The following is a 24,459-nucleotide window of genomic DNA, read 5'->3' on the forward strand; positions in this document are numbered from 1 at the left end:
TATTTTATTTTATTTTATTTTATTTTATTTTATTTTATTTATTTATTTTTGGCTGTGTTGGGTCTTCGTTGCTGGGTGCAGGCTTTCTCTAGTTGCGGCGAGCGGGGGCTACTCTCCGTTGCGGTGCGTGGGCTTCTCGTTGTGGTGTCTTCTCTTGTTGTGGAGCACGGGCTCTAGGCACGCGGGCTTCAGTAGTTGTGGCACGTGGGCTCAGTAGTTGTGGCTCACGGGCTCTAGAGCACAGGCTCAGTAGTTGTGGTGCACGGGCTTAGTTGCTCCACGGCATGTGGGATCTTCCCGGACCACGGCTCGAACCCGTGTCCCCTGCATTGGCAGGCGGATTCTTAACCACTGCGCCACCAAGGAAGCCCCCGTATTAATTTCTGTTTGGATGATCTGTCCATTGGTGTAAGTGAGGTGTTAAAGTCCCCCACTATTATTGTGTTATTGTTGATTTCCTCTTTTATAGCTGTTAGCAGTTGCCTTATGTATTGAGGTGCTCCTATGTTGGGTGCATGTATATTTATAATTGTTATAGATTCTTCTTGGATTGATCCCTTGACCGTTATGTAGTGTCCTTCCTTGTCTCTTGTAACATTCTTTATTTTTAAGTCTATATTATGTGATATGAGTATTGCTACTACAGCTTTCTTTTGGTTTCCATTTGCATGGAATATCTTTTTCCATCCCCTCACTTTCAGTCTGTATGTGTCCCTATGTCTGAAGTGGGTCTCTTGTAGACAGCATATATATGGGTCTTGTTTTTGTATCCATTCAGCAAGCCTGTGTCTTTTGGTTGGAGCATTTAATCCATTCACGTTTAAGGTAATTATCGATATGTATGTTCCTATGACCATTTTCTTAATTGTTTTGGGTTTGTTTTTGTAGGTCCTTTTCTTCTCTTGTGTTTCGTACTTAGAGAAGTTCCTTTAGCATTTGTTGTAGAGCTGGTTTGGTGGTGCTGAATTTTCTTAGCTTTTGCTTGTCTGTAAAGCTTTTGATTTCTCCATCAAATCTGAATGAGATCCTTGCCAGGTAGAGTAATCTTGGTTGTAGGTTCTTCCCTTTCATCGCTTTAAGTATATCATGCCACTGCCTTCTGGCTTGTACAGTTTCTGCTGAGAAATCAGCTGTTAACCTTATGGGAGTTCCCTTGTATGTTATTTGTCATTTTTCCCTTGCTGCTTTCAATAATTTTTCTTTGTCTTTAATTTTTGTCAATTTGATGATTATGTGTCTCGGCGTGTTTCTCCTTGGGTTTATCCTGTATGGGACTCTCTGCGCTTCCTGGATTTGGGTGGCCATTTCCTTTCCCATGTTAGGGAAGTTTTCGACTATAATCTCTTCAGATATTTTCTCGGGTCCTTTCTCTCTCTCGTCTCCTTCTGGGACCCCTATAATGCAAATATGGCTGCGTTTAATGTTATCCCAGAGGTCTCTTAGGCTGTCTTCATTTCTTTTCATTCTTTTTCCTTTATTCTGTTCCGCAGCAGTGAAATCCACCTTTCTGTCTTCCAGGTCACTTATCCGTTCTTCTGTCTCAGTTATTCTGCTATTGAGTCCTTCTAGTGTAGTTTTCATTTCAGTTATTGTATTGTTCATCTCCATTTGTTTGTTCTTTAATTCTTCTAGGTCTTTGTTAAACATTTCTTGCATCTTCTGGTTCTTTGCCTCCATTCTTTTTCCAAGGTCCTGGATCATCTTTACTATCATTATTCTGAATTCTTTTTCTGGAAGGTTGCCTATCTCCACTTCATTTAGTTGTTTTTCTGGGGTTTTATCTTGTTCCTTGATCTGGTACATAGCCCTCTGCCTTTTCATCTTGTCTGTCTTTCTGTGAATGTGGTTTTTGTTCCACAGGCTGCAGGATTGTAGTTCTTCTTGCTTCTGCTGTCTGCCCTCTGGTGGATGCTGCTATCTAAGAGGATTGTGCAAGTTTCCTGATGGGAGGGACTGATGGTGGGTAGAGCTGGCTGTTGCTCTGGTGGGCAGAGCTCAGTAAAACTTTAATCCGCTTGAGTGTTGAGGGGCTGGGTTCCCTCCCTGTTGGTTGTTTGGCCTGAGGCGACCCAACACTGGAACCTGCAGGCTCTTTGGTGGGGCTAATGGTGGACTCTGGGAGGGGTCACGCCAAGGAGTGCTTCCCAGAACTTCTGCTGCCAGTGTCCTTATGCCTTGGTGAGCCACAGCTGCCCCCCGCCTCTGCAGGAGACCCTCCAACACTAGAAGGTAGGTCTGGTTCAGTCTCCCTGGAGTCACTGCTCCTTCTCCTGCGTCCCGATGCGCACAGTACTTTGTGTGTGCCCTTCAAGAGTGGAGTCTCTGTTTCCCCCAGTCCTGTCAAGAGTCCTGCAGTTAAATCCTGCTAGCCCTCAAAGTCTGATTCTCTAGGAATTCCTCCTCCTGTTGCCGGACCCCCAGGTTCGGAAGCCTGACGTGGGGCTCAGAACCTTCACTCCAGTGGGTGGACTTCCGTGGTATAAGTGTTCTCCATTTTGTGAGTCACCCACCCAGCAGTTATGGGATTTGATTTTATTGTGATTGCGCCCCTCCTACTGTCTCATTGTGGCTTCTCCTTTGTCTTTGGATGTGGAGTATCTTTTTTGGTGAGTTCCAGTGTCTTCCTGTCGATGATTGTTCAACAGTTAGTTGTGATTCTGGTGTTCTCACAAGAGGGAGTGAGATCACGTCCTTGTACTCTGCCATCTTGGTTCAGGCTCTGAAGTCTTAACAGAGGAGAAAATCTTCTGACAGAAAGGAGTAACACATCCTTAAACACGGGATTGGAGAACACAGCAGGGGCTCCCAAACCAAAGTATTGTTATGGGAAGGAGATGCTCTAGAAACTTTTTTCAGGTGTCTTTTATCCTTTTCAGGCATGAGCACCCTTCAGAGCATATCCAGGGGAGGTTGTATCTCCTGCTGGCAGGTAGACATTCACCAAAGTTTAAAGGGCATTGATGATTCTCAGCTTATATTGGAGAACATCAGAGAGATATAAAATAGTTAAGTGAACCTGACTTCTCAACACTACTTTTCCCAACTCCACTCTTCCCATAGGGAGTGACAGAACACAGGGAAGTGAATTAAGGGGTAGAATTGGGTTTGACTCCCAGTTCCTCTTTCCAGCCATGTGGTCACCAACAAGTTACTTAAAATCTGAGCTTTAAAAAAAAAAAAAAAAAAAAGAAATCTGAGCTTTAATTTCCTCATTTTAAAAATAAAGAAACAATATTTTATAAAGCATTTCTCTCACGAGTCTTAAATATTCTTTCCACAAATCTGTGTAGTACCTTAAGTACTATACACATGGAAGCTCTATTCCATTATTTTGGCTTTCCATGGAAAGGGGGGTATTTCTAGCTTTTTTTTTTTTTTTTTTTTCTTTTTGGCCATACTGTGCGGCTTGTGAGATCTTAGTTCCCCGGTCAGGATGGCCTCTAGGCACGCAGGCTTCATTAGTTGTGGCACGCGGGCTCAGTAGTTGTGGCACATGAGCTCTAGAGCACAGGCTCAGTTGTTGTGGTGCACGGGCTTAGTTGCTCCGCAGCATGTGGGATCTTCCCGGACCAGGGCTCGAACCCGTGTCCCCTGCATTGGCAGGCAGATTCTTAACCACTGCGCCACCAGGGAAGTCCCCCTCTAGCTTTTTAAAGAATACTTAAAAGCCTCTACTTTTTGAAATTTGTAGGAAATAACACTGCTTTCTGGATTAAACTTAATTACTTCCTGTTCTTTTCCAGTTCTAACATTCTGTTGCTTGAACATGAATAAGTAACTCTCTATTTCTCACTTTCCTCTTTTTTTATCATTCAGTTCTCAAAGCACATAATTGTCCAGGGAGCTCATTATTAAACTTTTACTTCTGCCAGACACACACTTGTCAGGCCGGACTCTTGACCGTCAGAGGCTTTCTCTAGGGGTCCTTTTAGCAATTAGTGCTGCTTAACCTCTTGACTTAACGAAAGTTATGTGGGCTTTTGTGAAATAAAATCATCAAAACTCCTTGTTCTCTGCTTTAGTTTGCTTAAGCCAAACATGTGTCTTGTAGCACAGTGCCAGCCTTATCTTGGCTCCCTTGATTTGAGCATGACGTTATCCAGGCTGGACAAAGGTGGCTTAATGTACTACTCAAGAGCATGGGTGCTGGAGCCAGAGGGCCTGAGTTTAAATTGTAGCTCTTCACTCAGGCAGTATGTCTTTGGGCAAGTTACCTGACCTCTCTGTGTTGTAGTTACTCTGTCTGTAATATAGGGATAATAACAATACTTCCCTCTTAGGGATGTTATAAGGATTAAATTAGTTAGTTCACAGAAAGACCTTGAAACTTCATCCTGTTTATAATGCAAGTTTTGAACAAATGCCAGATATGATGACAGCTGTAGGAGAAAACTGATAGTTGGCAAAACTGATTCCTTAACTGAAGGATGTTTGGGTTCTTTCCCATGTTGTCATTAGGTGGCACTGGCACCCGGGTTATCTGCTCAGATTGTTATGACAATGCTAACATCTACTCCCGGACCCGAGAATACTGTCCGTACACCTATATTGCTGAAGAGGATGTTCTAGATCAGACACTGTCCAGCCTTATGGTCCAGATGCCCAAAGAGACTTATTTGGCACATCTTCCCCAAGATGCCACCACCCTGGAGAGCCTGGTATCATCAGCAGATAGAGAGATGTCTGCCTTTCCCACCAACCATGAGAGGATAAATGAGAAGAAACTTTCCTCCACACAGAAGAGCAGTGGTAAAGGGCACAGTGTTTTTTGTTATTTTGGTTTGTTTTCACTTTCACCTACTTTATTTTTCCTTCTGTCATATAGGTAGCACTCTCATTTGACAGAAGCAAACAAGTTGGTATAATGGAGTAATCAGCTACCATTAATTGGTATAAACTAGAGCCAGAGATTTTTAGAGATTAGATTTAGAAAGAAGTCTGGATCTGTAGGGTGAAAACAGCTTTTGTGGGAGTAACAAGATCTTACTTCTAAAGATTCAGAAGCCATGTAGAAAAAGTTTCTATAAAGAAGTTTCATACAGGCACTACTTCTTTCTTCCATGTTTATTTAAATAATGGAGACTGGAAATGCTAAGGATATAATGATTTGGGCATAATTTGATGAAGATTTTCACTGAGAAGATTTAAAAATGTTTTATTTGGTTGCTGTTCTATCAGGTAAGTGTTGGATGTCAGTATCACTTGGCAGGTATTTGCTTTCATCTGTGAAGTATTACAGTCAGCGCCATAAGTGGGAAAGCAGTTTGGGGATAGTAGTCCAGGAAAAGAAACACATGTTATGTTGTGCCGACGAGGCATTTGAAACAACCCAGTCAATAAAGCAAAGCAAAACAAAACAAAACTCTTTCTAGACCATGAAGGGCACTACTGAGCATGTCTTCCTGTCCATCCAGGCTTTTTATCCACTGTCACCCTCCTGTCAGCCTGAAATGAAAGAGCACTGGAAATAGGGTGGGGCTTTGCACCGCAGGTTTACAGTGGAAGACATTGTATAGTGGTGCTTCCAGGGATGGTTCTGGCTGGAGTGAATGAAATGACATGGACTTTTAAGATGTGCTCTGTTGTTCTTAGTTAAGAGACCACCTCTAAAGTTTTCTAAAGAGGGTACAGGTCAGAGAAAAATATCCTGTTATTGAAGTTAGTCTCTTGTCTTTAAAATTCTGTGTCCATGAAAGAAAGGCGCCAACACTAAATCCATTTCCCTGTGTCCTAGAAGAGATATACACACACAAAATAACTTTAAGTAGAACTAAAAATGCAGTATCTTTCCCCGACTTTAGGGATGTCTTAATTGTTAATCTGGTCTGTAAGTGAGGAAATGAGCAAATGAGAGTGCTTTGGTGCATTGCTTGTTCCTTAGCTAGGGTGCTCTAGCTCCTTGCTACTCAAAGAGTGGTCTATCAGCATCAGCATTACCTAGGAGCTTGTTAGAAAGGCAGAGCATGGGTCCCACCCCAGACCTAGTGAACCAGAGTCTATATTTTAACACAGTCTCCAGGTTATTTGTATGCATATTAAAGCTTGAGAAACCCTGCTCTAGCTTACTTTGCACATGGGTTTTATTTTTATTTCTGAGTGTTTGTTTCTAGAATGTTTGGCTAGCTTTTTCCAAAATACATCCCCATGAAGTTAATATAACTTTCAGTAAATGTTCTCTGGGGAAAGAGCCCACCACTGCAGTAAATAATAATGATAAATGCATATTTTTGAAACCAAAGTACAGATAACCTGATTTAAAATGCCAGCTTTTGGTTATTATTTTGTTGTTAGAGTTATTGGCTTGGTAGGAGCTGGAGGGGAATGGTTATTTTTAAAATGATTTTTTAAAAATAAATTTATTTATTGTATCTATTTTATTTTTGGCTGTGTTGGGTCGTTGTTGCTGCTCGCAGGCTTTCTCTAGTTGCGGTGAGCAGGGGCTACTCTTCATTGTGGTGCGCCGGCTTCTCATTGCGGTGGCTTCTCTCGTTGCGGAGCACAGGCTCTAGGCACACGGGCTTTGGTAGTTGTGGCACGTGGGCTCAGTAGTTATGGCTCGTGGGCTCTAGAGCGCAGGCTCAGTAGTTGTGGCGCACGGGCTTAGTTGCTCCATGGCATGTGGGATCTTCCTGGACCAGGGCTCAAACATTGCATTGGCAGGCAGATTCTTAACCACTGCGCCACCAGGGAAGCCCAAGATGATTTTTTTTAAGATAGGCATTTAATTGTTATTTAAAGATACAATGACTGCACTGAATCAATAATTTTTGCCTATGTATTGTGCAACTTTCATTACTATATGGATACTAATTCTCTTTTAGTCTGTTTCCATGTGTCTAAAGAGTTTTAAGTTTTATAGCAGTAGAAACACCAGTAATAGGTGAAAGTAGATGACACATAGCATGGTTTCAGTAATTAATTGGTAAAGTTGTTGAGTAGAAGGGTTTGAAAGACCATGGTTCCAGTTTTTGTTTTGTTTTGTTTTGTTTGTTTTTGCTAAGAAAATGGCAAGTATACATTTTATCTTAACGTCCTTATTCAGGAATATTGGGTTATTTCTTATTATTTCTTTGAAGACTTGGGTAGAAGAAAATTAAGTTTTAGAAAATTAATTTTAAACTTCCATTCACCACTGATAGTTATTACTGTCTCTCGTTCTCAGAACCCTTGCAGCGGCCTCTGTGGAACATAAGCAAAGAACCAGGTATGCCTCGTCCTCCTTTATCACAGCAGTCAGTCTTTGAGTCACCGCAACTCCATCAAAACGAGGGCCTGGCAGAGAGTGATCCAGACTGTTCCACTTCCCCCACGCCCTGTCACAGGTTACACGACCACACTTTTGATTTTAGTAGGACTCGGAACATTCAAGATGGCAGTGAGGGCACATGAAACTCACTCCAGAATGAAATCTGGGCAGACTCAAATTAGTTGGTTTTGTATTTACTACCTCAGAGTTTGGAAGAAACCCCAAAGTCAGCATTTGCTTTGCTCTTTGTCTACAGTTACATCTGACCACATCAAGGGGGGCCAGACATTTGGGCTTATACTTGACGAAGAAAGGGTAGTGGCTGACAGAAATGGGTACATCTAATAGAAAATGTGCAACACAGGCGGAGGAAGATAGAGGACAGAGTGCTGTCTTATGGTTCTACTGGGATGGGCCCAGGTGCGCATTGCCTGTTACGGAGAGTCTCATTGCTGCTTAACACCCTGGATTGTCTCAACCTACAGAATGATCCTGAGTAAACAACGCTGTTCTATTTTGCCTTCCAAGGAACAAAAATAACTTTGGAGCCCCCCGGGAAGTGTGCCTGGGATTCTGCAGTGGTTTTAATCCTATAGTTGAGAGTGGGGCTTTGATATTCAAGGTCTTCGACAAGAATCCCAGACTTGACCAACTATTACCAGGTTGAGGGTTTTGTATTCTTGTGAATCTCTCTCTTTCTCTCTCTCTCTTTTTTTTTTTTTGGTCCCTATCGCCCAGGGATCTCACTGTATATATATGTGCATTTATAAATAATTTTTGTATTCATTGGTCATATGTGTTGCAATGTAAATATTTTTGATATGCCAAAATTATATATAATATTCAGTTATAATATTGACAGCAGCTTCTCAGACCACAGATTTTGTACAACTTGGTTTAGTGAATCCAAAGACTTTGTTTAAAGTTTTAAATACGTATTTGTTAAGAAGTGTAAGTATAGAAGCAGGGTACCTAGTGATTGCGTACACACAAACACAATCTTGGTGTAATTAACCACTTTCTTTATGCCTAAAGATTTGTACAGCTAATCATTTGTCATCTGTTTACAAGTGCCAGGTAATATAATCTTTCAAGCATAAAAAGGCTTTTTCAAAAGACTAGCAGTCTTGTCATTGTCATATGCACGTAGATAAAGGAAAACTTGTTTGGGGAATAGCTTCTTTCAGCAAAGTACTTAGTTGATGAGGAAACCAAAGATTGCTTTTTTTTCTGTGTGTGTGTTTGTTTTTTAAAATAATATCTCTTCTACCAATGCACAGTATGTCTTAAGAAGGGAAGACTGCTTTTGGGAGTAGAAGAACGTGCAGAAATTCTTATACTGTAAAGCTTTAGAGTGGTCCTTGTTTTGTACAAGTGATTATTTAAGCCAAAAAGTTTTCTTGAATTTCTGATAGCAAAAAGTTTTATGTAAACAAAAGACTTAGTGCTCTAATAAAGTGTAATGGACTAAAGCTCTTCTTTCTTTCTGCTTTCAGAAAAAAAGAAAGGCTGTCGGATTCTGTCCTCTAAATTTAGTGAGGACTAGTTACATACTAGATGACTTCAACCACTTAAATGAAAATAATCTATTTCTAAGTCATTGTGCATTTCAAGGGTTTTAAACACATAATTTCTCAGCTCTTTGCCAGGAAGTTTAGCTGAATTTCATACTGTTTTTCAATCCTAAATTTTTCTCCCATAGGCAGCAGCACTTTTCTAGCTGTTTTATGCCACCATGCCTTTGTCTTTTTCCTTTTTAAATTGTCAGCCTCTCTTCATTTTCACTTTGAACTCCTTAAGTATCACTATTTTCTTCTCCCTTCAATATCTGATCCATCTTCTTACTTACTAGGTTGCAGTATAATTTGTACTGGACTGACTTAGAATCACGAAACCTGATTTAGTTCCTAGCTCTGCTGCTTACTAGTTGTGTAATCAAGGGCAAGTCCCTTTACATCTCAGCCTGACTTTCTCATTTATGAAATGAGGGCATTTTACTAGATGCTTTAAAGCTCTTTCCAGCTGTAACATTCTATGAATCTGTGATCCCTCCTGGAATCAAGGAGGATTATCTACTCTAATAAAAAGCTGCTTTCATGAAATATTTTTTAGAGTAGAACAGGAGTGATGCTGCTTACTCTGACTTGAGCCAGATTTATTTCCTGTCTAGCAGGAGTAATGCTATAAGAAATCCTCATGAGGAGAAGAAATATTCAGCTTCTAAAACAGTGTCAGTAAACATAAAGAATCTTGAGTAGATTGAGAACCACCCTTTGCCCTCCAGAACACCAGGTCTGAATGCTAATGTTACAGCACACCAGAGTATCAGAATCAGTTGAGAGGTGTGCCACAACTAATTTGTAAGTAGTTTGTGACTCACTTACCTTTCTAATGTATTCAAGGTCATCTCTCTAATTATAGTACTCTTACATTTGGATAGACTTTCTTTAGTGAAAAAAGTGGAGTTAGAACAAGGCTGCAAGTGAGCATCAGCTGTTACATGTGAGAGGACAAAAAACAGGCTGCAAACCAGTGCTCTAGAAAACTTAAAATACGTGATTGCTGCCTCTGCTTTAGCCAGTGGTGTCAGGCTGGTCTCCTGAATAGCCAGGTTCTCTGTCAACTCAAATGGTTGATATGTCCTCCCAGGTATTGCTAGCTTTCCTAAATAACTAAAAAACTTGCCTAAAAAACTAGTCAGGAATTTGTTTAAATGGGAATAGCCTATCCCTGGTCTTAAAAATATAGTAAGTTTAATAAATTCTAATCTTAGGAGATGGAATTCCTGAAATTTTTCAGTATTGCATATGTAGAGCATATAGCAAACGCTCTACTATAAACTGGATTAGTGGCTCATCCGTGTTTCTTCCCATCAGTGTAATGTCTGCCTGCCACCAATTTAATCAAAAATGTTGCAAAAACAAGGCAAACTAAAATGCTGAGAGAAATATTGTCCCAATTACCACTTCATATCAGTAGGGATACATAAATTCTCTTAATTTGTTTGTGCCCCTCTTAGACTGATTCTGTAAGTGTACCTGGAAGAAGAAATAACATTGTGCTTGTACTCCAAGTCTTCCTGCCACAGAGTCTATGCCTGACCCGTTGGCTGTCTGTCACTCAGTAACCTCTAAAGTGCTTTCCCTAGATGTAAGTTAATCTGTAGGATAGGAAATACCAGAAACCCAGCCCAGTGTGCCATTCCCTCTAATGTGCCATCTTAGAATGCTTTAAATGTGTATTTTCTCTGTAAGGTAACTTTCGTGTTTAAAAACAGTTGCCTTCACATTGCCCATTGGCAGGTTGTAAAAGAAGAAACATTAAGATGTTAAGCAACTTAGACTCTATTATCCATTTTCCTAAGAAAAGGGAGACATGATAAAAGTCTTTAGTTACTTAAAGGGTTGTCATATGAAACAAAGATTAGATTCACTCTTTTTATTCCAGCAGACAGGGGTCATATCAGTGGGGAAGAAGTTACAGGGAGATGCAGTACATGCTTGCCAATAATTCTATATAAGCTAACACTCTAACAATTAGATTTGTCTGACAATTGGAATAATCAGCCTTTCATGAAAAAAGTGTATACAGAAGCTAAATAATCATCTGTTAATAACATTGAAGAAATTTCTGCGTTGAAATCAAATATGGGCAAGATGACTTTTAGCTCTCTTTCAGTTTTATCATTGGAAATCTTCAGAAGCAAGACAGGCTTAAAACTTTGTCTTTCAGAATTCTTTATATACAGTAAGTGTGGAACACTTAAAAAGTTTTTTTTTTTTTTTTAACTGAAAGATTATGTTCTTTGATTGACAAAAGGAGCCTGTTTTGTGTTAATGGCTGAAAACATGAAACTCTGGGCTTATTCTTCTGAGAAAAATCTATAAGGTTCCTAACCCAAATGGTATGACCATAATAAAAACTTTTAAAGCCTATAATGTATTATAACCTTCCCTTTTACTCTTTAATTTTTATTCCTGTTTCTTTGTATCAGTGGGACTCCATTTGGAATGGGGTTAGAATTGTGATGTTCAAGTTTATACCCAGTATTTTACCCGAGTGTGTTATGGCATCTTCTTATCATTTTAATATCCAAAAGGAAGAAATGCCAAAAGGGTAATGGAGTATCAGAGGTAAATTGGCTGTCATTTTATGCTACAGCCTCCATTTCTTACTTTGCTTCTTGATGCAGATTACCGAAGTAATTGTGAAACAGTTGGACCTTAGAAAGTTGAGCTAAGATTTTTAGGCAACCTGTAAGTAATGTTTCATTTTTCTCTTACGTGGTCTCTTTCCCAGTTCACTGTGGCAGATGTTTTTCCTTCTTGCTTCTTCTAATTTAAAACTTTTTTGTTTGGAGTACAATCTAAGCCAACATCAGTTAGGCTTAATTTTCTTCCTTCCTTCCCCCCTTCCTCCCTTCCTCCTCGTTTGTTGACAAAAATAACATGTTCTGAATTGAGATATGGTACAAGCTTCTCTTAACAAAACAACACCTGAAAGCCCACGAATCATCTGGAGGTTTTGTGGGTAGTAAGGGGTAAGGGTGTGTGTGTGTGCGTGCATGCTTGTGTGAGGAGTAATATTTGGACCTGCTCCTTCAAGGTTGTGTGTTGAGTGTTTCTTAGCAATCCTAATATCTCCACCAATAGGTGGGGTGAAGGTGAATAAAAAGCTTGATTTGAGCCTGTTTTCAAATGTAAGGAGTAGACTGATCTTTTGTCAACTCTGTCTTTAAAGAGAAATTGATCATCAAGGGGTCAAGTGCTCTTGGAATATCTTTTGGCTACTTAAAGTGGCCTCTTGATCCATTGAGAGACTACTTCTACCCTCTACTTTCCCCCTGTTCTCCCTTTTTACTCCTATCAGAGGATGTCAGTCTGAGCAGCCCTGGTACTAGATGTACCTAAAGAGAGTTATAAGCCAAGTTGTTGTGTTCAGTGTGGCCATTTCCTAGTGTCTATTTATATTTTCTCACACATGAGAATGTATATTTTATAAAGCATGTGTTTGTCTACTTGTTTGTCTACTGTAATATGTCTTCAATAAAGCTAAAATACATTATGGTTTTCTGGCCTTCTCTTGCCTAAAGGACAGGAATGAAATGGTTCATTTTTAAGTTTGTGATCCTTTTGAGAGGGTCTCCAAATAGCTGTGCAAGTTAAAATGGGAAAGAGTTGCCCTTCTCTAGTCCCTGCCGTGTTTAAGAGTCACACACACAGCCTCGAGCCTGCCACTGGCGCACCCTGCACTGTGAGCTGCTCCAGGCAGGCACTGTGCACTCTCTTCTTTTCTCCTTCGTGCTGCCCACCAGGGTGCTGTACACTTGGCAGGATGAAAACAAACACACCTAACGGTTTGTTAGAAAACAAGAGTGCTTTCTGCACCGAGGAGAATTTGAAGGCAGTGTTTCTAATCTGGTAAATCTTTAACAAGATACTTGAAGAATGTCAGTATTCTGGTCATCTTCCTCACTGTACCGTGTTAGGGGCTATTTCCTTTGAGTCTGTCAACTCTTTGAAGGCTGAACTGACAATACTGATCCCATCGTCACCTGTGCGGCACTTTATTCTTTATGAGGCACATCCCACAGACATTATTTTATTTGACTCTCACAGCACTCTTAAGATGTAGATTGGGCAGAGGATTTTAATCTCCACTTTTTGTAGTTAACAAAAATGACTCAGTTAGATTATCACCTACACAATGTCAAAAAGCTTTTAAAGCCCGAATTTGAATGCAGAATTTCTGACTGATATTCAGGATTTTTCCCACTGTGATACCTTCCAGTTCTGAACAGAGTATTATGTCTCCAGTCTTTATAAACATTGGAATAAAAGCCTCTGGACATTGATCACTTTCAATATGGTGAAAGTCTGGACTGGAATGTATACTGGAAGTTGATTTTTACTTTATTCCTGACTATCGTTTTCTTATTAGGTAGAATGAAGAAAAATGCCATGGTTTTATCATATTTTTTGTTTTGAAGTGAGATGTACTAGGGCCCAAGTAGTAGGGTCCTGCTGAGTTATGAAAGATATTTATTCACACTCAGCTATTTAGAAGCTTGTAACCTAGTGCTGAAGTTGTCTGTGCTGCAGGACCAGTTGCCATGGACCAGTTCTTTTGTAAAATATAATAAGAATGAATTTCTAGAAAAATAAAGGACACAAAATAGAAGTGTGAAGTTTTTATTATAGATTTAATATATAAAATTATTCTGTCAAACTGCTGTTAAAGTTTCGAAGTGCTTATTCTGTGCTTTGTCATGAACTAGGAGCAAAGAGTTGGCAGATAGGCAAGATCTGCAGACCACTTTTGGAGTAGCACTGCTGCAACCATGTAGTAACACGGTTATGTGTCATGATGGGGGTTGGTCTTGCTCATTTCTGGAGGTTCCCTTTAAACTTGCTGGTTTGCAGTGGTTGAAACGGAGAACTACGCTTCTGTCTAGAGTCTTCCCTGACTAGAAGTAACAATTACAACACCTTTCAGCTCAGCTACCTCCCCCTGCACTAAAGCTCCTCCCTTGTGTGGTAGAGTCCTTTGTAGATGCTGCTTGTGTTCCAGTCCTGTTGTCTTTCATGCCAGTGCTTTCAGGACGGGCTGCCTGTGACTTTTGTTATAGGGGAAATTCTGTCACGAGATAGGCTAAGGAAAGCAGAAGTACAGGGGTGGTCATACTGGGAAGGAGATGGTCTGATGCTCTGGGGGTCTGATGTGGACTTGTGTAACCAAGGCTCTGTTGGGGATGTTCCATCTGCCACCTCTGCTGCTTTGTTCAGCCAATCAAGAAATCTTGAAATCTCTAGGACCAAGTTTGGTCACTTTGTTTATTTAGTTCACAGGCCATCATCAAGGCCAGTTGCCAGAGCTCTTTGACAAAAAGAGACATGTAGGAAGCATTAATCACAATTATTGCTAGGAACAAGTAATGCAAAATTAGCAAATACATTCTGCCTACCCCTTCCAGGTATTGTTAAGCACTTTACATACTCAGCACTTTATCTTCACAACAGTGGTTTGAGGGAGGTAGTCTTATTCCCATTTTACAGATGTTGAAACAAGCCACTTGGCCAAATTCACATAATTAGCAGGCAATAGAACCAGGAGTTGAAATTATGCTTTATGATTCCAAAACACAGGTTCTTTCCCCATGTCAAAGAAAGGAAAAAATGGGAGCTTTTATCAAGGCCCTACTTTGTCATTTAGTCTTTGTTATGGGCTGAATTCCATGCCCCTCAAATTCATATGTCGAAGCCCTGATCTCCGGTACCTCAGAATGCGACTGTATAAGATCATTAAAGGTAATTAAGTTAAAATGAGGTCTTTAGGGTAGGCCCTAATCTAATATGACCAGTGTCATCATAAGAAGAAGGAAATTTGGGCATCAGACCTGCATGTGCACAGAAGAAAGACCATGTGCGAGAAGGACACAGCGAGAAAGCAGCCATCTGCAGGCCAATGAGGGGCCTCGGAAGAAATCAGAGCTGCTGACACATTGACTTTGGACTTCCAGACTTTAGAACTGTGAAAAAATAAACTTCTGTCATTTAAGCCATGCAGTCTGTGGTATTTTGTTACAGTAGCCTGAGCAAACTAAATGCAGCCTTCCAATAACCCAGCCAGGTTGGCAGAATTTTCTTATAACTCAGGCTAAATGAGTTGCTTACAGTCACATGATCTGAAGCCCATGGTCTTCTACTGAGCTGCTGCTGCTTCTCAGACCCCAGTCAATGCTTTGTATACTGAAATGAACTGTAGAGAAACTGGAAATGAAACTGACGAAGACACTGGCTGGCATGCTTGCAGTTCTGAAGCACCACACATCCCCAGCCACACAGCGGTGCAAACAAAAGAGACTACAGCACTGCACGATGCTTTGCCAGAACACAAAAATCTGACACGTGTTTACAGCATAAATGATTGTAAGTTGAGTGCATCTGGGAACAAAGAAGCAAAGTATTTGGAGCATTCAAGAGTAAGTGCTTTTAAGCTTCTATTTTATACTTCTCTCCCAAGGAGAAGCCGGCTTTTTAAATCAACAAGTACAACCCCATATGTGGAATGAGTGGCTGCTCTTGAGTCATATGCCAGATCAAATAGTTTAATTGTGTGTCCCTTTTAAATGTTCCATCAAAGCCTATGTGAATTCCTCTCTCTCAAAAACAAAAGCCATCCACCGCAGGGGTGACAGCAGAAGCAAGAAGAACTGCAATCTTGCAGCCTGTGGAACAAAAACCACATTCACAGAAGATAGACAAGATGAAAAGGCAGAGGGCTATGTACCAGATAAAGGAACAAGATAAAACCCCAGAAAAACAACTAAATGAAGTGGAGATAGGCAACCTTCCAGAAAAACAATTCAGAATAATGATAGTAAAGATGATCCAGGACCTCGGAAAAAGAATGGAGGCAAAGATCCAGAAGATGCAAGAAATGTTTAACAAAGACCTAGAAGAATTAAAGAACAAACAAACAGAGATGAACAATACAATAACTGAAATGAAAACTACACTAGAAGGAATCAATAGCAGAATAACTGAGGCAGAAGAAAGGATAAGTGACCTGGAAGACAGAATGGTGGAATTCACTGCTGCGGAACAGAATAAAGGAAAAAGAATGAAAAGAAATGAAGACAGCCTAAGAGACCTCTGGGACAACATTAAACGCAACAACATTCACTTTATAGGGGTCCCAGAAGGAGAAGAGAGAGAGAAAGGACCCGAGAAAATATTTGAAGAGATTATAGTCGAAAATTTCCCTAACATGGGAAAGGAAATAGCCACCCAAGTCCAGGAAGCGCAGAGAGTCCCATACAGGATAAACCCAAGGAGAAACATGCTGAGACACATAGTAATCAAACTGGAAAAAAATTAAAGACAAAAATTATTGAAAGCAACAAGGGAAAAACGACAAATAACATACAAGGGAACTCCCATAAGGTTAACAGCTGATTTCTCAGCAGAAACTCTACATGCCAGAAGGGAGTGGCATGGCACATTTAAAGTGATGAAAGGGAAGAACCTACAACCAATATTACTCTACCCAGCAAGGATCTCATTCAGATTTGATGGAGAAATCAAAAGCTCTACAGACAAGCAAAAGGTAAGAGAATTCAGCACCACCAAACCAGCTTTACAACAAATGCTAAAGGAACTTCTCTAAGTACGAACACAAGAGAAGAAAAGGACCTACAAAAACAAACCCAAAACAATTAAGAAAATGGTCATAGGAACATACATATCGATAATTACCTTAAACGTGAATGGATTAAATGCTCCAACCAAAAGACACAGGCTTGCTGAATGGATACAAAAACAAGACCCATATATATGCTGTCTTGTACAAGAGACCCACTTCAGACCTAGGGACGCATACAGACTGAAAGTGAGAGGATGGAAAAAGATATTCCATGCAAATGGAAATCAAAAGAAAGCTGGAGTAGCAATACTCATATCAGATAAAATAGACTTTAAAATAAAGAATGTTACAAGAGGCAAGGAAGGACACTACATAATTGTCAAGGGACCAATCCAAGAAGATATAAAAATTATAAATATATATGCATGCAACATAGGAGCACCTCAATACATAAGGCAACTGCTAACAGCTCTAAAAGAGGAAATCGACAGTAACACAATAATAGGGGGGACTTTGACACCTCACTTACACCAATGGACAGATCATCCAAGATGAAAATTAATTAGGAAACAGAAGCTTTAAATGACACAATAGACCAGATAGATTTAATTGATACTTAGAGGACATTCCATCCAAAAAGAGCAGATTACACTTTCTTCTCAAGTGTGCACAAAACATTCTCCAGGATAGATCACATCTTGGGTCACAAATCAAGCCTCAGTAAATTTAAGAAAATTGAAATCATATCAAGCATCTTTTCTGACCACAACGCTATGAGATTAGAAATCAATTACAGGGAAAACAATGTAAAAAACACAAACACATGGAGGCTAAACAATACGTTACTAAATAAGCAAGAGATCACTGAAGAAATCAAAGAGGAAATCAAAAAATACTTAGAAACAAATGATAATGAAAACACGACAATCCAAAACCTATGGGATGCAGCAAAAGCAGTTCTAAGAGGGAAGTTTATAGCAATACAAGCCTACCTCAAGAAACAAGCAAAATCTCAAACAATCTAACGTTACACCTAAAGGAACTAGAGAAAGAAGAACAAACAAAACCCAAAGTTAGCAGAAGGAAAGAAATCATAAAGATCAGAGCAGAAATAAATGAAATAGAAACAAAGAAAACAATAGCAAAGATCAATAAAACTAAAAGCTGGTCCTTTGAGAAGATAAACAAAATTGATAAACCATTAGCCAGACTCATCAAGAAAAAGAGGGAGAGGACTCAAATCAATAAAGTTAAAAATGAAAAAGAAGTTACAACAGACACTGCAGAAATACAAAGCATCCTAAGAGACTACTACAAGCAACTCTATGCCTATAAAATGGACAACCTAGAAGAAATGGACAAATTCTTAGAAAAGTGTAACCTTCCAAGACTGAACCAGGAAGAAATAGAAAATATGAACAGAGCAATCACAAGTAATGAAATCGAAACTATGATTAAAAATCTTCCAACAAACAAAAGTCCAGGACCAGATGGCTTCAGAGGTGAATTCTATCAAACATTTAGAGAAGAGCTAACACCCATCCTTCTCAAACTCTTCCAAAAAATTGCAGAGTAAGGAAAACTCCCAAACTCATTCTATGAGGCCACCATTACCGTGATACCAAACCAGACAAAGATACTACAAAAAAAGAAAATTACAGACCAATATGACTGATGAATATAGATGCAAAAATCCTCAACAAAATACTAGCAAACAGAATCCAACAACACATTAAAAGGATCATACACCACAATCAAGTGGGATTTATCCCAGGGATGCAAGGATTCTTCAATATATGCAAATCAATCAATGTGATACACCATATTAACAAATTGAAGAATGAAAACCATATGATCATCTCAGTAGATGCAGAAAAAGCTTTTGACAAAATTCAACACCCATTTATGATAAAAACTCTCCAGAAAGTGGGCATAGAGGGAAACTACCTCAACAGAATAAAGGCCATATATGACAAACCCACAGCAAACATCATTCTCAATGGTGAAAAACTGAAAGCATTTCCTCTAAGATCAGGAACAAGACAAGGATGTCCACTCTCACCACTATTATTCAACATAGTTTTGGAAGTCCTAGTCACAGCAATCAGAGGAGAAAAGAAATAAAAGGAATACAAATTGGAAAAGAAGAAGTAAAACTGTCCCTGTTTGCAGATGACATGATACTATACATAGAGAATCCTAAAGATGCCACCAGAAAACTACTAGAGCTAATCACTGAATTTGGTAAAGTTGCAGAATACAAAATTAATGCACAGAAATCTCTTGCATTCCTATACACTAATGATGAAAAATCTGAAAGAGAAATTAAGGAAACACTCCCATTTACCATTGCAACAAAAAGAATAAAATACCTAGGAATAAACCTACGTAGGGAGACAAAAGACCTGTATGCAGAAAACTATACAGTATGCGGAAAACTGTATATAGAAAACTATATACAGAAAACTGTATGCAGAATACTGATGAAAGAAATTAAAGATGATACCAACAGATGGGGAGATATACCATGTTCTTGGACTGGAAGAATCAATATTGTGAAAATGACTATACTACCCAAAGCAATCTACAGATTCAATGCAGTCCCTATCAAATTATCAGTGGCATTTTTTACAGAACTAGAACAAAAAATCTTAAAATTTGTATGGAGACACAAAAGACCCCGAATAGCCAAAGCCGTCTTGAGGGAAAAAAGCGGAGCTGGAGGAATCAGACTCCCTGACTTCCGACTATACTACAAAGCTACAGTAATCAAGACAATATGGTACTGGCACAAAAACAGAAATATAGATCAATGGAACAGGATGGAAAACCCAGAGATAAACCCACACACCTATGGTCAACTAATCTATGACAAAGGAGGCAAGGATATACAATGGAGAAAAGACAGTCTCTTGAATAAGTGGTGCTGGGAAAACTGGACAGCTACATCTAAAAGAATGAAATTAGAACACTCCCTAACACCATATACAAAAATAAACTCAAAATGGATTAGAGACCTAAATGTAAGACCAGACACTATAAAACTCTTAGAGGAAAATATAGGAAGAACACTCTTTGACATAAATCACAGTAAGATATTTTTTGATCCACCTCCTAGAGTAATGGAAATAAAAACAAAAGTAAACAAATGGGACCTAATGAAACTTCAAAGCTTTTGCAAAGCAAAGGAAACTACAAACAAGACAAAAAGACAACCCTCAGAATGGGAGAAAATATTTGCAAACGAATCAACGGACAAAGGCTTAATCTCCAAAATACATAAACAGCTCATGCAGCTTAATATTAAAGAAACAAACAACCCAACCCAAAAATGGGCAGATGACCTAAATAGACATTTCTCCAAAGAAGACATACAGATGGCCAAGAAGCACATGAAAAGCTGCTCAACATCACTAATTATTAGAGAAATGCAAATCAAAACTGCAATGAGGTGTCAGCTCACACCAGTTAGAATGGGCATCATCAGAAAATCTACAAACAACAAATGCTGGAGAGGGTGTGGAGAAAAGGGAAACCTCTTGCACTGTTGGTGGGACTGTAAATTGATACAGCCACTATGGAGAACAGTATGGAGGTTCCTTAAAAAACTAAAAATAGAATTACCATATGATCCAGCAATCCCACTACTGGGCATATACCCAGAGAAAACCATAATTCAAAAAGACACATGCACCCCAACGTTCACTGCAGCACTATCTACAATAGCCAGGTCATGGAAGCAACCTAAGTGCCCATTGACAGACGAATGGATAAAGAAGATGTGGTACATATATACAATGGAATATTACTCAGCCATAAAAAGGAATGAAATTGGGTCTTTTGTAGAGATGTGGATGGACCTAGAGACTGTCATACTGAGTCAAGTAAGTCTGAAAGAGAAAAACAAATATTGTATATTAACGCATATATGTGGAACCTAGAAAAATGGTACAGATGAACCGGTTTGCAGGGCAGAAATTGAGACACAGATGTAGAGAACAAACTTATGGACACCAAGGGGGGAAAGTGGCAGGGGTGTGGGGGGGGTGGTGTGATGAATTGGGAGATTGGGATTGACATGTATACACTGATGTATATAAAATGGGTAACTAATAAGAGCCTGCTGTATGAAAAAATAAATATACTAAAAAATACAGAAAACAAAACAATAGTCATGTGGTTAAGGTCAGCAGTGATAGAGGGTAGCTTGAATTATTTATTCTTCTGGGCAAGTTCCAGAGACAGGTGCACGAGTATATGTTCCATGCCACAAATAGCTAGTGCAGAGAAGAAATACAATTGTCATCAAACAGTGAATTACTGCTGCTTCCACGGCCCTGTTCTTTATACAAATAACCTGGGGGTGGTTCAGGGACCACACTGATGAGCTTTTACTGAAAAAGAACTTAAGATTCAAGTGTGTAAATGTTCATTGCAGCTGTATTTACAATAACCAGGACATGGAAGCAACCTAAGTGTCCATCAACAGATGAATGGATAAAGAAGATGTGGCACATATATACAATGGAATATTACTCAGCCATAAAAAGAAACGAAATTGAGTTATTTGTAGTGAGGTAGATGGACCTAGAGTCCGTCATACAGAGTGAAGTAAGTCAGAAAGAGGAAAACAAATACCATATGCTAATGCATATATATGGAATCTAAAAAAAAAAAAAAAGAAATGGTTCTGAAGAACCTAGTGGCAGGACAGGAATAAAGACGCAGATGCAGAGAATGGACTTGATGACACGGGGAGGGGGAAGGGTAAGCTGGAACGAAGTGAGAGAGTGGCATGGACATATATACGCTACCAAATGTAAAATAGATAGCTAGTGGGAAGCAGCCACATAGCACAGGGAGATCAGCTCGGTGCTTTGTGACCACCTAGGGGGGTGGGATAGGGAGGGTGGGAGGGAAGCGTAAGAGGGAGGGGATATGGGGATATATATGTATACGTATAGCTGATTCACTTTGTTATACACCAGAAACTGACACAACATTGTAAAGCAATTATTCTCCAGTAAAGATGTTAAAAAAGATTCAAGTGTGTAATGTTGAGAACTTTTGACTTTTGGAGAAGCACAAAATCACAATAAATTGCAGATTTGGGGAAAAAGCAATGTATCATGTTGGCAGGAGTTTGGCATCATGGACCCCACTCCTCCACAGAACCAGTTTTCTCTGACACCTTAGTCACCTGTCTTACCTCTGAGTATGTACCATTTCCTGAAGGCCCTTTGAGCTGGAAAGACTTTAATACCCAGGGAGGCAAGAAGTTTGAAAACTACCTCCTTGTCTTCCCCTGTTGAATGTCTTGGTGTTTCTTCCTTTGGGCAGTCTTAATTTAGAGAAGGCCCTAAGAAATGGCTGGGTATATTTTCTCCCTCCAGGAAAGGGATTCTATACAGAGAAATTCCAATTTACAGAGATAACTGGTTCATTTTCCCCAGAAGTCCTTTCTTGTGTCTAATTCAAGTTCTAGCATATGTAAGATTTGTTAGTGAAATGGTTACCAGGGGTAGTGAAAGAATTTAAGAATGGCATAGAATTTCTTCTGTAGCTCTTGAAGGCAGAGTGGGCTTTTAGAATACCTTTGGTTTAAAAAGCAAGCCTGTTTTCTTTCTGTCCCCACTAAACCTCCGGTCCTGAATGTTTTCTTCCATATTGATCATCCTACTCTTCCCCCACCCATCCAGTAAGAGAGTTTGGGCAAAAGAAGCAAGAAACTAAACTCCTAAGTCCCGCATCTGCCATCCATGGTGGAAATGCCCTCTTTCAAGCTAGGCCGTGGCTGTGGTTTTCTGCAGAGACAGCTGACTAGTATATGAGGATTCCCTATGAACAGCCAAAATTTGAGTTTCCCTGGGCCCTGCGTTTACTACATGGTTTTTAAGTCACTGATTTGGACTTTGATGTAGAACAGAGCTGTTCCAATCCTACCTTCACCTCTTATAAGTTGTAAAAGCTTAAGCCAGTTCCTTGTACCTCGTTCTCCTTTTCTGTAAAGTGGAAAGAATCATGCCTACCTTATATGGTTGTTGGGAGGAGCTAATGCATTTAAAGTACTAAGCACGGTGCCCAGCACAGCTCAACAAACTTTCACTATTGGCTATTGTTATGGGCACTCAGAAAGGAGCCCTCCCCTTCCCTCCTGCCCCCTCCCGTCCCCTCCCGTCCCGTCCCCTCCCCTCCCCTCCCTTACCCTCTTCTCCATTCTATTCTCCTCCCCTTCCCATCCCATCCCATCCCATCTGGAACAGCTCAAGGTGGGGAATGTTAGCAGTTTCCCCAAAGAGTCATTTCAGGGGTAGCCCTGGAGATTTGGTTTCCTAGCTGGATTTTATTTAGAAACAAGATACAATCTCCTGAAACTGATTAAATGAAAAGAGCCTTCAGCTAGGAATCAGTTGAACTGGGATTCTGATCAGCTCTGCCACTCAGAGCTGTGGTCTTGGGGAGTCACTTAACTGCTGGGTCTTGATATCATCTGCCAAGAGAGCATTTGGACTGTCATCAGATGCTCTCAGAGGTCCCTTCCAGCTCTGAAATACTGTAATTTTTCTGGGTGAAGAGACCATCCTCACCACTGTCCCTATTGTGCCTTTGTTTCTTCCAATTTTTGTTTAGTTGTTCACCTTTTCTCTCCCAGGAGGAAACTCACTTTATCAGAGAATAATAATTACAACACTTGCATGGGATTTTATAGGGGACACTAGAGCCTGTCTAGCTTAAATGAAAGGAATGAAGTGGGAAACAAAATCAAAAGAAGTCTTTTTGTTTAATTGAGAAACATTGAGCCTCCCAGAAAGGTCAGTGAACTGACCTCCAGTGAGCATTATTTCTGAATGAGGGTCATCCTTGGTCTACAAATTCCACCTTAAAGTGTAGTCCTAATGACTGTGTAAGAATTCTTGCAACAATCTGTGGCAAACTGAATTGCTTTTCAGAATATTCTCTTCAGTACTTAATACATTGACTTCATGCCAAGAGAGATGGTGACCTTGGGAAAACTGGAAGCAGAGCACTTGAGTTCAAATTTTGGCTACTTCACTTACAGGAAAATTACTCACCTTCTTTTAGCCTCCATTTCTTTCTCTGCAAGGCAGCAATGATAATAATACTCATCTCAGGATCTCACATCGAGATTGCTGTGAACACCAAGTGGAATTGTTTCTACCGGGGAGAAGCAAATTTCAGTTTTAGTAAATCTAACTTATTTGAGAGTATAGGTGAAAGAAATGACAACTTCACTTCCTCTGGGCTCTTTGGCCAGTCAGTGGACTGCAGTTTATCCATGAGAAAGAGCTGTAGCTTTTTAATGGATTCTAGTTTTCCCCAGGCTCCTCAGGGTTTACCCTGAGTTTGAATTGTCCTTGGGGTGAAGAGGGACCAGCAGCTGTTTGCAGGCAAAGATGTGTTGTCGCCCCTGTGGGTATTTCATGGATACTGCACATAGTGCCATCTTTAAGCAGCATAAACTAGGACGCTTTGATGGACAATGAGAGCTTGAATATTTTATGTATCTTGTCTTCCAATTATACTTGAGTTCAGGAAGCTCAGTAGTAGGAAACTAAATTGCAGGTCTGGCAAAAGATTGAAGAGAAAAACCTAAAGTAAGAGGGTTTTAAAAAAAACTCCTTGCTCAGTTTGAGAGCTTTGGCTTACTTTTCTTGATACTTTTCTGCTACCATCTGGCTTGGATTTTCTTCAGGCAAATATAACTCTGTGCTGATTTTGAAGTATTGGCTTATCTTTGATGCCTTTGTAGACTCACCCAGCTACTTCTGAATAAATGGCCCACGATAAATGTGTGTTCACGCTCAGTGTAGGGTAGCTGATTCCAGAAATGTAAGCAGAATCAGCAAACTCTCCCCAAGAGGAGGACTTATCCACTGAAAAACCATTTTCCCAAGCTAGCCAGAGAGTCTGAACTTTGGGGTAGGAGAGGAGGGGCAGATGGTTGGGGTCCGGGCTGCAGGGCAAACTGGAGGCTTTTCTTGGCGTGTTTGCTCTTCGGGTCTAGAATTTAGAGTATGTGAGAAGCAGTGACATTCTCACACTGGTCC

General features: G+C 40.0%; 1 protein-coding gene across 6 annotated transcripts in view; it reads left to right on the top strand.

Annotated features, from left to right (window-relative positions):
- The window catches only part of LRIG2 (leucine rich repeats and immunoglobulin like domains 2), a 69,678-nt gene extending 58,725 nt beyond the window's left edge, over positions 1-10,953 (top strand). For all 6 annotated transcript variants that reach the window (XM_068540530.1, XM_068540531.1, XM_068540533.1 and 3 more), the window contains 2 exons: positions 4,459-4,749; positions 7,163-10,953. In XM_068540530.1, the coding sequence (XP_068396631.1) occupies positions 4,459-4,749; positions 7,163-7,389 (518 nt within the window). In that variant the 3' untranslated portion in view covers positions 7,390-10,953. The remainder of the gene's footprint in view (positions 1-4,458; positions 4,750-7,162) is intronic.
- Positions 10,954-24,459: the final 13,506 nt, after the last annotated feature.

The sequence above is a fragment of the Eschrichtius robustus genome, chromosome 3 (assembly GCF_028021215.1).
Source record: "Eschrichtius robustus isolate mEscRob2 chromosome 3, mEscRob2.pri, whole genome shotgun sequence".
Classification (NCBI taxonomy): Eukaryota; Metazoa; Chordata; class Mammalia; order Artiodactyla; family Eschrichtiidae; genus Eschrichtius; species Eschrichtius robustus.